This window comes from Podarcis muralis, chromosome 6 (genome assembly GCF_964188315.1).
Source record: "Podarcis muralis chromosome 6, rPodMur119.hap1.1, whole genome shotgun sequence".
NCBI classification, from domain to species: Eukaryota; Metazoa; Chordata; class Lepidosauria; order Squamata; family Lacertidae; genus Podarcis; species Podarcis muralis.
Genome location: NC_135660.1, coordinates 31,000,481 through 31,013,998, shown reverse-complemented (window position 1 = coordinate 31,013,998; position 13,518 = coordinate 31,000,481). Strand labels below are relative to the sequence as shown.

Below are 13,518 nucleotides of genomic sequence, written 5' to 3'. Positions count from 1 at the left end.
CCCTACCTTGGCATTCTCCATTGTGCTCTTCATACCCAGCATTGCACAGGCAGTTGCCAATGGGTACCAGCCATTCACCATCTGCCCCGCAGTACATCTTTGGCACATCCTTCTCTTCGGAATTGTTCACACAAGAGCCGCGAACTTCCACCAGAGAGGACGTGTCTGCCCCGGTGATCGTGTCCGGAAACTGGGCCAGGTTACGGACTGTCAGCGGGCACTTCTTGTAGAAAACGCGGACAGACACTAAGGCAATGCAAGCGCCGACATCCTGGAAAGCCAGATAAAATCCCTTCTTGCTCAGGGGCCCCACGTCGCGGATCTCTGTGTTGAGCTTCATGATCCTGTCTCCAATGTCCACCTGAGTGAAGCTCTCGTCGGCCGCGATGGTGTCAATCTTAGCAAACTGGCTCTCGCGGATAAAGCGCTCCTTATCGTTGCTCGACTCGTAGTAGTAGAGGTTAAAAGTCTCCTTGCAAGTCCCCATGACACCTGGCAGGCTGTTGCAGTCTCTGAGTGTGAACTTGATTTCAATATAAACCCTCTGAGCCCCTTCGCGGGGAATCCAGTCAGTTCGTAACCAGTTGTTCTGACTGGACTCCATCACGTTGCAGACTTGATAAGTGCGGATCGGAGTGTTCTTCTCATCCATAATACTCACTTCCTCCCACTGTGAAGAACCAAAAGGGACAAACGTGAGACGGGAAGAGTGTGAAAAGCATAATCAAACCTTGCTACCGCCAGATAAATTAATTCCTCTTTCCCCCAATTGGCTTCGTTTATTTATATTGGAAGCCATTAAAAAAAAATCAGAACATACAGGGTGCTTCAAACACATGAGCAAAAATAAAGCCATATACTAAAAAGGAAATCAGGTTTTAATAGCAGCCTAATTGAAGACCTCAGGAAAGTGATATTTTCCAAAGAAAAACGGATATATGCTAGCTTGTAATCAACCTTAATATACCATGATCTGAATGAACCCTCGTAGCTGGGAGTATTATAAAACCCAAACACTGTGCAACCTTAACAGGTATTCTCCCCTGCATATAAATGTTGATTTATTTTTTTAAAGCAAGATACAAAGATATAAGGTGGCAACCCTATACATATTTACCTGGGAACAAGCCCAAATATGTCTTACTTCTGAGGAATTAAGAATGGGATTGCACTATAAGAAACCTGCCCAGGGTTGCATGCAACATGAGTGGCAGAACAGGAAACAAGAACGAGATCGGCACAATATCTATGCAGGATATTGCAATACTATCTGGTGACTATGATAAAATAACAACACATATATGGAAAGGAAAGAAAGGCTGCAGCTCTGTAGCAAAACACCTCTGCATTCAGGTCCCCCAATTTCTGGCATCTCTAGGTAGGGCTAGGAAAAGACCCCTCCCTAAATCCCTGAAGAGCCACTGTAAGTCAGTGCAGACAACACAGAACTCAATGTACCAATGGTTCCTCCTCTCTCAGTCATCCTTACAGCAACCCCTGAAATATAGAACAGAATCATTATGTTACAGATGTAGAAGGGAGAGACCCTGGCTGTGGCTGAGAGAACAGCAGCTTGCCTAAGCCACCTAGTGATCTTATGGCAGAGGAGAATCCACAATTCCATTAACTAGCACTCCCAGCTATTACACTACAACCGCTTACTGATCCTCTCTCACTTTCCAGAACGACTCGTAATGCCCAGCTCCAGCCCTATTCAACCACCTTCAGCCATCAGCAAATACCTATTGCGTCCATTGCACAGACTAACTCAACCTTCACATGCTTGGTCCCCTGCAGTAATTTTGGACTACAACCCCCACCAGGCCCAGTCAGCATAGCCATGCTGGTGGGGATGAAGGAAGTTGTAATCCAAACTATCTGCAGGACACCAGATTGGCAAAAGCTGAGCTATCTGAAGTTCTCAATCCATAAAATATAATATATTTGTGTGTATATATCATTTGCCTCTCTGTATTTATATTCTGAGGTAAATGTAAAACAGCAAAGGACCCCTGGGTAAGTCCAGTCAAAGGCAACTATGGGGTGCGGTACTCATCCCTTCAGGCCAAGGGAGCCGGTATTTGTCCGCAGAAAGCTTTTCGAGTCATGTGGCCAGCATGACTAAACCACTTCTGGTGCAACGGGACACCATGACAAGTGTCAGCGCACAAAAATGTTGTTAACCTTCCCGCCACAGAAGTACCTATTTATCTACTTGCACTGGTGTGCTTTCGAACTGCTAGGTTGGCAGGAGCTGGGACAGAGCAATGGGAGCTCACTCCGTCACACAGATTCCAACCACTGACCTTCCAATTAGCAAGCCCAAGAGGCTCAGTGGTTTAGACCACAGCGCCACTTGCTTCTCTATCTCTATAGTCACCACCTTGGAATGATCGCAATGAATTGCAAGCATACCTATATTTTTTTCTGGCTTGCACCCGCTGGTTCCATTTCAAGCATTCTGGCTTAAGGCACCTCAGGACAACACAATTTTACATTCTTAAACTCTAATAGCAACAATGGAAGAACAGACCATGCCTCATCAACCTGCATTGCCTAACTGAAAGGTGAGCTTTCTTCTTAAATTCTGGACTGGTTTTTTTAAAAAAAATTAGAATGCCCAACATGATAATAACCACCCCACAGAAAAATGAAACTTGGATTAAGAATGAATTAGATTCTGTATTATCAAGCCGCATTCCGGCAGGAGTGTGATGAACATATCATAAAAGAAAAGGAGAGTGGAAGTGGTCAATAAGAGCTTTGAACATTGTTAAATGAGATTATGTTAATCACATGATACAGAAAAGAAAGCTACTGCTGAGGCCTTTTCTGTCTCTTCTTTTTGAGAAAGGAGCGCCGTTCTGCTGAATTAAGGTTCAAAGGGTGGGAAGGACCTTTTTTTCATTTATGCAAAATAATAGCTAAATTCTAAGGTTCCAGCTTATACAATGGAGCATGTGGGGAGCGGAGGGGGAAAATGGAACAGTTAGAATCCACCTTCCTGGCAATCAAGTATTAAACATGCTCTGCTAAATGGACACTGTAGGACCCAGCCTACAACTCTAATGCATCCTGTACATTTCCATTGAGGTTTGTAACCATTCCAGTCCTGTTTAGGTTAAAAAGAATCTAGTTTGATAGCTGGGTCAGTTTATAGATCTCTGGCCGTCACCAGAGTCAAAAGGATCGTATCAGAGTTATTGCCTAGAGAAGATGGTTGCAAATCCACACACACACACTCCCCTTTAAAAAAAGGAAAGAGGGAAATAAATCAATAACCAGGGGAAAACTGGAAAGCCATTTATCAGTGTAAAATGCTAACATGATGTAAGCAACAGAGTTCTCTAATTGACAACTGCCATGAAATGAGCATTGTGTTACAGTCCTGCCCTTTATGATCCACTACTTTCCATGTTATCAGCCTATAGTCTGTGCAGGGGCGAGGGAAGGAAGAGGAGAGGGAAATAAGAATTGTCCATGGGATTTCCTTTTTGCCTCTTTGAACAAAAGAAGTTTGGCTCCAAAGCCTATTGAAGTCTATGAAAGGAACATGGCTGCATTCAGTAGCTCCTCGCTGCAAAAACCCTTCTGACTTTCTCCCTTTTGGTTTTTGTTTGACAAGAGGTGTTTGTTTATTTATAGACATTTGCCTCAATATATTTGAGGCAAATGGCCCAATACTATAAATGTCCCCCACACACACATTTCCAACCGTTATAAATTTGAAACGTTAAATGTGTTGTCAAAAACAAACACTTCCTCTCTTTTTTTTTCCATTTCAGCTTTCTAAACCAACTCTTCCCATGGTTTAATAATCCCACAGTAAAAGCATTCCAGACCCAGGATTTCCTTTCAACTGTGAATTTTAAAGGTAAATCATTAATTAAATTTATAATGTAACACATTCATTCCTCTAGGGCTACTATAGATTTAGTAATAGCGCTATTCACTGGTAAAGTGGCCTATTTTTATCTCCAACGTCTCATATTAACACATAAAATACTTCACACTTCAGGAATGACCTGTTCTGGATCCATAAAAAGAGGGTGGAGCCAAGGGCTTTGCAACGCACAGTGAGCTTATACACAGTATAAAATGAAGGCCGTGCTGATCTGTGAAGGCTCTATACCTTTGGGTGTTCTCGAAGGCAGAGGGAGGGAGAAGTGTTACTTTTCCCAGCGCTTTGAAACAAATCTGCAGCATATGCAGCTATACGAAAGCACTTTCAAGGCACTCCTGCAGACAGACTTGAAGACAAGACTAAGCCCTCTTGATTTCCCCCCACTGCCAACGTGAAAAGGCAGCACACAGAGACATGGATTTATTGAAACTCTTACGTTTCTCCTCAGACTTCGTATGTTACGAACGTAAGTCACAAATACATACACACACACACACAAGCACCTTGAAAATTAATATAAGGACATCCTCTGCCAATCAGTCACAATTGCTGACTTCTTCAAAATGGCGATATTTGAATCTACAGAAGGGATGCCCCATGGGTGCATAGAAAGAAAGACTAATTCATTGACCTTTCCAGGGTATAGGATTAACTGAGATGCCTGACTCTCACCCAGATAAAGCTGTACCTTTCCCCACTGTCAAAGATGAGGGCAATTGCCGGCAATCAACAGTGAATGTGTGCTGTCTGCACCGCCAGAGGCCTGTCAATCATTCCCCTTTTCTAGGGCTGGGGGAGGCAGGCGGGGAACGGTTCCAGGGACAGCACAGTGTGCACAGGCAGAGCAAAACCTGACTGCAGTCAAGTTCGGGCAGAGCAACAATGGGAGCAGGACAATACTCCATTTTCCCATGATAGGGCTAATTCAGAGCTTATGCATAATGCATCGCTACATAAACAGCCTCGCATTCCTTCCATTTGTCACCATCCTCCCCGCCCACCACCTTTCTTCTTCTTTTTAATTACAGGACCGACGGACGTCCAACTACAGTATATTTCATTAGCCCATTGAAGGAATTTGCCTTCCTGTTTATTATATAACTGGCAATCTTTCCAAACTTTAGTGCTTTTTTTAATTATTTGGACTTAGTTAGGCATCAATTGTTTGCCTCTAAGCGCAGCAAGAAGAGGTTTCCATTTAATTTTAAAGGGATTTGAGCATATTTGAATGGAAATACCACGTGCATTGTTTCTCCCCCCCCCTCCCTGAAATTGCTCTTAATATTCACCCTGCATATGTGGCAGCGAAAATAAGGTGGCGGTTTCTATCTGCACCTCTCCCCACCCCCGGTAATTAATAAAAATTCCTGATCCCATGGCATGCTGGGGACACAGTACCTATGGTAAGAATCAGGGTCTACTCAGCAGTTCTTCAGCAGACTAACTGACTGCATGGTATTTGTCTACAAATCCTTTGCTAAATTAAGAGTGAACAGAGTCCTGACTAAGCTGAGATTCCGTTCTCTCCCAGAATCCAGATCTGCAAATGTGTTAAACATCCACAATTCGGCAATGGATTAAGAAGCAGCTCTTGCTCTGCTTTGCTTTATACACTGCACTGCTATCCCACCAAAAGCAGAGGTTTTGATTTTGATTTATTTTTTTAACGAAGGAAAGAAACCTCATAGACTAGAACAAGTAATCTATTAAGGTAGCATCACACCTTTGGAATTGTCCTATGCTGACACAAATCCTGCCGTCTGGGAACTGGATAGTGGTCACCCTAAATCAGGGCTTGGGAACAATGGAGCCCTCCAGAAGGTGTTGGACAACAAAACCCATCATCCAATTGCCATCATCCATGCTGGCTGCGCCTGATGTGATTTAGAGCTCAGCAACATCCAGATGGCCTCAGGTTCCCCATCCCTGCTCTCAATGTAACTCCACTTCTTTGGAAGAAGCAAGTGTAGACATTTATTGTATCTAAGGCCACAATCCTATGCAAACTTACCTTGGAGTAAGCCTCAATGAACCCTCAGAAACTTGCACTTGCAAGGAAATAAACATCACTGAACTATACAGGGTTTACTTTGGGAGAAATATTCTTAGGGTTGGGTTGTAAATATGCGTTCTTTGATCAGATTCTGAAAGTCTCTTTCCACTCTCTACGGTTTCCCTCTTGACAGAGCCTATGCATTGGGAGTATAAGGTTTCTCCAACAAAGTGTAATTCACATCACAGGCTACGGAAGAAATGTGACCTTCTCCCCACAATCTACAATAATCGAGCCATTAGGATTCACCAGAAACGTACTAATCATTCCATTTTACCTAGATGATCAGATAGGGATGCAGAACTTACCCCTCCTTCCAACGGGCTTGCTATCCACCCAAGTTCACCCTGAACAGATCTGGAATCCAATAAGGTAACTGCATAAAGGGGGAAACAAACATAAATGACAAGTTACACTTACTGAAACTCAGGCGAAGTTTTTAGAAAAATTTTACCTGACTATTTCCACATGTGAGAAGAAAGATCCTTACTCAGACAAGATTTATATCAACACTTTGTTTTTTAACCAGTCACGCCAGTGGTCATGGACTACTTTCAATTAGAGATCAATATTTATTCAAACTTTGTGGCCGTGATACAGTAAAAAGGTTACCTTGATAAGAAATGAGCCCCTTAGTCAGATCCCTGCCCAAATGCTTCATAATCATGCATACCCACATACTTGGGAGTAAGCACCACTGTGTTTAGACATACTGCCTAGATCTCATGGTGGAAGTTAATGAGGCTTCAGTTATGTATGGTTAATTTGTTAATTAAATGCAACTAACTCTTTTATGGATCACTGAATTTCCACAGTGGTGAATGTGATACACACATCACGGTAACCTTTACAACACTCCTACAGGGCAAGACAGATTTAGTATTCCCATTCTGCACCTACTGCCATAGTGCCTTCCTAGTGCAAAGGTATCCCATGTGGTATGGCCATGACTATTGGCCATACTGGCTGGGGCTGAAGGAAGTGGGAACCCAACAACTTCTGGAGGGAACCCCATTGACCCTATCCTAGAGTCACCTCTTGACTGATAGCTCAGTTGACAGACTCTTAATCTCTGGGTCCTGGGTTCGAGCCCCACACTGAGCAAAAATATTCCTGCACTTCAGAAGGTTGGAACAGATGGCCCTTGGGTTCCTTTACAATTCTATGAATTGAGAACCTCCATGCTCACAGCTCATGCTCTGAACTACGCCCCACAACTGTACAAAAGGTGTTGCAAGGCCAACGGCCTGGCGGTTAAACACTTGAAGAAATCAAGTAAAAATCATTTTACTACTGATAAGCCATGCTTCTATTTAGCCCTCTCATTTATATGCAGCACAATCCTATCTGCACTGAATCAGAAGCCCCACTGTGTTCCATGGGGTTTATTCCCATGTAGATGTGCCACTGGTTTTAGCCATGCAGAACAGTCTTGTGAAGAAAGTATCACTGTCGTCTTCAAGGGACTTGCTCACAAAGAGCTAAGGATTTACAAAGCTGAGGAAGAGTGAAAGGACAGGCTTATATATACCTGTGGTGGGAAACGAGGTATGTAACATGTAGACACTCCAATAATAAGTATCATGAAAGTAATTTCATTTGTCTTGTAATAAATGTCCTTGTTTACACCATCCGTCACTTCTGTTTCATGAATTACACATCTCTTAGGGGTATGTCGGTGAATTTCTGAAGCAGGTGGAGCACACAGCTTGACATATAGTGTAATCCAAATTGGTGTATCACTGCCACCATAAACACTGAACCCAATATGTTTTGTTATCACCTTCTGGGTGTTTAATGACACTTGCAAGAAAAAAACCAGGTGTATTTTCCTTTTAATCCACCTTCCAGGGTAATATTTCTAGGAGTAAGAGATTGGATGCATTGAGTGAGGAGGGAGGGGGTATTAATTTTGTAGGAAACAAAAAAAAAGGGGGGGGGAGAACCTAAGTGTGTACTAAGGCCCACCGCTGCATTCTTTCTACCTCCTAAGCCTCTTGTTAAAGATGGAGTAAGAGGTGGGGACATGAAAAATGGCTCCCCTGGTACAGATTTAACTTAAAGACGCTGAGACATTCAATGAAATCTCAGCCCCTCAGTTCCTCTCCCCCCCCCCCCAGGCTTTCCCTTAGTCAGACTACAAAAACCACAAGTTCTAAATAAATCATAAATAAGGGTTTCAAACTACAACAAACAAATGCAACATCCTTTCTGACTGGAATGGTTATATTTTATTTAGTTTGTTGTTGTTTTTAAGCCAATGATGATCATTTGCAATTTCTGCACACATTGCCTCTTCTCCCTTTGGAAGATCAAGAAGAACCAACCAAAAACTATTTTAAGAGAGACAGAGAGAGAGAGAGACAAAGCCTTCTCAGATTGGTCCAGCGCTCCTGCACCAGAGAGGATAAGGCTTTCCCATCCCTTGGAATGAACGGAAAACAAGAAAGTGGGAAGACAGTGTGACTGAGTTGCTGATGGCAAAGAAAATGATGAAAAACAAGGGAGAAGGGGGGGGGGGAATAGAGCGTTGCATTTTTAAAAAATGCAAGAGTGTAGGGATATCTCAGGCACAGGCAAATCCATCTGGAAAATGCTTTGCCTCTCGGTTTCAAGTTTAAACTGCACATCTGTGCTCTTCTGTACCAGGTGATTTCCAGGCCTCTGACATTATACCATGGCCAGGTTTGCCCTAGGAGTTGCAGGAGCCAAATCGCGAGCAGATGGACACACACGGGCATCTCTCTCTCACACACACACAAACAGGGAGCAGCGCAGACAAACACACCCCTTCTTGTCAAGCTGGTTTAGGAACGTGCAGGCCACCTGGATATATGCAAAGCCAGACAGGTACTCCAGGAAACTGCGTGTGTGTGTGTAAGCGCGCGCGTGTCCCGGGTTACGTAACATCAGTCTTATGAACACCAAGATCTTTAGGCTTCCTTCCTTCCTCATCATCTTTCCAAGACGAAGACTAATAATAATAAGAACAACAATGCCCAGTTCGTACACCCTCCGCGGAATGCAGCAAGCCAGGGCGCGCGGACGGAGCAGGGAGCGAGGGTTGCTTTGAACTTTGGGGCTCTAACCTAGATTTTACAGGGGTGCAAAAAGGGAAGGATCTGGCCCCGTCCGCAAAATAAAAAGGGCCTTTTTCCTGGCGTGGCGGCGGGTCCCGCGGCGTGACTTGCGAGCAGGTCGGCTCCAGGCATCTCGGAAAATCCAGGTCAAGCTCCCACGCGCTTTTGCGCCGCGCGCGCCGGGACGTCGCGTCTGCGGCAAACGCAGCTCCCCAGCAAGGCGAGGATCCGAGGCGGCTGCAGCCCGCCCCGTCGCCGCCGCCGCTCCAAACTTCCACCTCTCCCAGTCCAGGGGGCGACGCGATGGTGCGGGCGGACGTGGGGAGTCTGGCTGCGGGGCGAAGCTCCGGCAAAAGGAAGCAGGACGGGTGGGCGGGTAGGTGGGTGGAGAAGCACCCTGGCGACGCTTCCCCTTCGGCTGTCCAGCCTCGCTTGGCACGGAGGGAGGGAGCCCAGCCGGGAGGTCGTCCATCGGTCCGTCCGGAAGGCAGGCGCCTGGGTCGAACTTTCTCCTGGCCGCACAAGTTGCCCACAAGCGCGTCCTGCAAAGCGCGCGCGCTGCCGGCCGCTCACGGTCCCTACCGCTGGAAGACGGTGCTGGGGGGGAGCACCCCAAACCCCGGAGATAAAGAGGAGATGGATGGAGCCTCGGATCGGCCCGGGGTACCAACCACTACCAACCCCCGTCGCTTTTTTAAATTTTATTTTCCCACTCACCTTCGTTGGCTGGATATACCCGAGAGCCGGTAACCCCCTCGCAAATCCCAAAGAGAAGCGGCAAGACGGTGAAGAAATATACAATCCCAGCCATGGTTTTTTGGTGCCAGCGCTGCTCCGGTCTCCTCTATCCCAGTGGAATAAATGCTTAAATTGGGAGTGCAGCAGGCTGTAGACATTGCCAAGGGGGCGGGGGAGGGACCGTGACGTACAGCCGTCCATCAAGCCCGCCCGCCTGTCGGAGGCGCTGCTGGGGAAGAAAGCCCCGCCCCGTCCCCCTCGCCGCCCCGCCCCGTCCCAAGCCGCGCCTACTTCCCGCCCATCGCCTCCTTGTCCAACGGGGCGAAAGTGTCTGAGCTTTCCCCGACCGCAGGCATCGCCATCCCCGCCGTCCTGCTGAAGAATCCCTCCGAGCCGGGCAGGGAAACGCTGCTCCGTGTTCATTACTTCACACACACAAACGCACCCGGCGCGCGTCAGTACAGAGCCCGAGTTTCCCTGGGCTCTTTTTTGGAGAGCAAACAAGCGAGGTTTTGGATCGGATTCCTCTGGAAAGAAGCGATTAGCAAAGCGGCTCCTTTTCTTTTTAAAAATCTTTGATGAAACAACTGCACTCCCCTTTAAAAGGAGACTAAGAATAACAGTAACAACAAACAACTTGACTATCTGAATTATATTTAGATAGATAATATCTAGGATGAGGTGACCAATACGGCGCGAAATGATTTTGCGCGCGGGGTACCTGCCTGCCTGGCGCGCGCCGTTTCCTCGCCAGCTAAACCCGGGTTTAGATCGCGATCCTTTATTTTTTCCGGGCAGAAAAATCTCTGGATGAAAGATCTTCCCCGGGGGGGGGGGGGTAACGGTTGGGTGGAAGGGAAGGGGGAGAGGGGTTTTCTGTCCGGTGTGTGTGTGCGTGCGCGCGGTATTGTTGCAATAAGCTGCCGGCCACCTTTCCAAACCGAGAGCACTGACTGAGCCGCCAAGTTATTTTTCTGCCACCCCAGTCTCTCCATTGACAGGCAGACTGTTTTTAATCGGCTTCTCGGCCAAGCCGGTTTTGTGCAAGTACAGTAAACGAAAGGGTCACACACCGACACTGCGCTGCCGATCCCGGTGATCCAGAGAAACTGACGGCACGGGAGGCGTCTGAAAACTTTTTGGATAAACAGGAAAGACAATAGGAAGCGAGGCGCAGGAAATTGTGCATGGCGTGTGGTGCCCGTTTCTTGGCAAAACCACAATATCCAGGCATAGATAGATCGCTTTGGAGAGGATTTCTCCGAGTGGATCACCACCCGCTCTCGCTTAACTGCAGGCGACGGATGAAGCGGGTGTCACCCGCCCCTTCCCTCCCTCCCTGGCATCTTGCATACATTTCAACATACGCAGGGAGTGATCGCAAGGAAAAGTCCACGAGGGGAGAAAGGAGCAGGCAAAAGAACCCATGAACTGGTGTGGGTGGGTTTCTCTTTTCTTTTCCCCCCTCCCCTGAGCGGAAAAGGGCTGCGACCCACACAGAGAACAGGTTGGGGGTGGATTCCTGCGCTCCTCATTCACTCCAGCGAGGAAGAGCTTCCAACATAAACCAACAGCGCCCCCTCGTGGGTTGCCGGTTAGTGAAGAGAATGCAGACAAAGACGTCAATGTGACAAGGTAGATTTTTTAAAAAGTGTTTGCATCAAAGTCTTTGCTTCCCCGCCGCCCAACTAGAACCAAAAGGCAGCATCAATATAATATGACTTCGCAAACAGCTTCTTTTTGAGATCTTCAGCAGCACTGCAAGAGATTTAAGATTTAAGCGAGGAGTTCTGTCAGGGCGGACCGGTCCCCTTTCTCCACCTGAAGCTAAAAAGGGAAAGTTGCCGCCTCCCCCTTTCTCTGCCAGCCCCTGCCCCCACCTATTGGAGAGGGTCGCATGGCTGCAGAGGCGGATTTCAGGTTTCAGTGTGGTGATGAGGGGCTCCACCCAGGAATGTGAGGAGAGGGAGACTCTGTTTTGGCCAGTAGGCAATGGCCTTGCCACACCCTCCAGCCCTAGGAGCCTTCAGAACCATAGAATTCTAGAGTTGGAAGGGATCCCAAAGGTCATTTAGTCCAACCCCCTGCAATGCAGGAGTCTCAGCTAAAGCATCCTTGACAGATGGCCATCCAACCTCTCCTTAAAACCTCCAAGGAAGGAGAGTCCACAACCTCCCGAGGGAGACAGCTCCACAGTCAAACAGCTCTTACTGTCAGAAAGTACTTCCTGGTGTTTAGCCGGAATCTTCTTTCTTGTAACTCGAAGTCACTGGTTCAAGTCCTACCCTCTAGAAGAGGAGAAAACAAGTTTGCTTTGCGACAGCTCTTAAGTTATTTGAAGATGGTGATCATATCTCCTCTCAGTCTCCTTTTTTCCAGGCTAAACATACCCTGCTCCCTCAACCATTCCTCATAAGACTTGGTTTCCAGACCCTTGATCATGGTAGTTGCCCTCTTCTGCACACATTCCAGCTTGCCAAAATCTTTCTTAAATTCTGGTTCCCATGATTGGATACAGGATTCCAGGTGTGTTCTGAGCAGGCAGAATCAAATGCATCAGCGGCACAGGTGAATCCAGCTATCCCGATGGAAAACTCAGTCTCTCTCTCCCACCAGCACCGGTTCCTTCTCTGGAAACAGTTTCAAAGCCCAAGAACAGGCACCCCCAAACTTGGCCCTCCAGCTGTTTTGGGACCACAGCTCCCACCATCCCTAGCTAACAGGACCAGTGATCAGGGATGATGGGTACTGTAGTCCCAAAACAGCTGGAGGGCCAAGTTTGGGGATGCCTGCCCAAGAAGCTCTTTTCAGATTTCTGAAGGCTGACATCTCCCACTCCAAATGCTCTTTATTTAGTTTGTTGCTTAATGTTTAAGAGGTGCAGGCTTAGGATCAGAGGTGGAGAGCATTCCCATTTTTCTTTTTTGAAGAAAAAAAAAAAGTCCAATATATTGTATTACCTAGGGACAGATCCATATGGCTCGTGTCAGCTGGCAAAGGCCGGGCTGCAAAGGAAAAGCACATATGAGATGGTAGGGGCAGGCAGGCAAATGAGCCCTTGACAATGTAATTGACGTTATTAGATCCAGTGACACTGTTGCCATTGTGGTCCAAGGGACACAGCTGCCACTGAGGCATAGGGTTTGCTTCCTCAGTTTGACTCTATTGAATGGTTTGCTTCTGGTGGTCAGGACAGGCGATAAGTTTGCTTGCCTGCTTACTTACCAGGATTGAGTAGCATAAGAGGAGGAGCCCTGCTGGATGGTGCTCAGGACTCACCTGGTCCAGCATCCTGTTCTCACTGTGGCCAAACAGAAGCCCCAATGATAAGCCTGCAAGCAGGACTGCAGTGCACCCTCCACATTTGTGACTCTAAGCAGCAGGCATGCAAAGGCATACTGCCTCAGACACAGGAAGGAGAGCCTGGCCAGTTATTGTCCCAAGGTGAGTGATAAGCTGCACCATGCCTCTCTCTTCCACAACAGTACAGTGGTACCTTGGTTTACAACCATAATCCGTTCCAGAGGTCCGGTTGTAAACCAAAACAGGTTGTAACCCAAGGCGCGCTTTCGCCAATGGGGCCTCCAAAAAAAATTGGTTTGTAATCCCCCCCAAAATGGGTTGTAATCCAAAAAAAGTTTGCAAACAGGGACACACACTTCCGGGTTTGACGTGTTTGTAATCCAAAACGTATGCAAACCAAGACATATGCAAACCAAGGTACCACTGTATCTCAGAGCGTG

General features: G+C 46.9%; 1 protein-coding gene across 1 annotated transcript in view; it reads right to left on the bottom strand.

Moving 5' to 3' along the window:
* EPHA4 (EPH receptor A4) overlaps positions 1-9,904 on the bottom strand; it is a 159,302-nt gene extending 149,398 nt beyond the window's left edge. Inside the window, exons 1-3 of the mRNA XM_028731050.2 lie at positions 9,755-9,904; positions 6,266-6,333; positions 7-670 (exon numbers count right to left, since the gene is read on the bottom strand). Of these exons, the coding sequence (XP_028586883.2) occupies positions 7-670; positions 6,266-6,333; positions 9,755-9,848 (826 nt within the window). The 5' untranslated portion in view covers positions 9,849-9,904. The remainder of the gene's footprint in view (positions 1-6; positions 671-6,265; positions 6,334-9,754) is intronic.
* Positions 9,905-13,518: the final 3,614 nt, after the last annotated feature.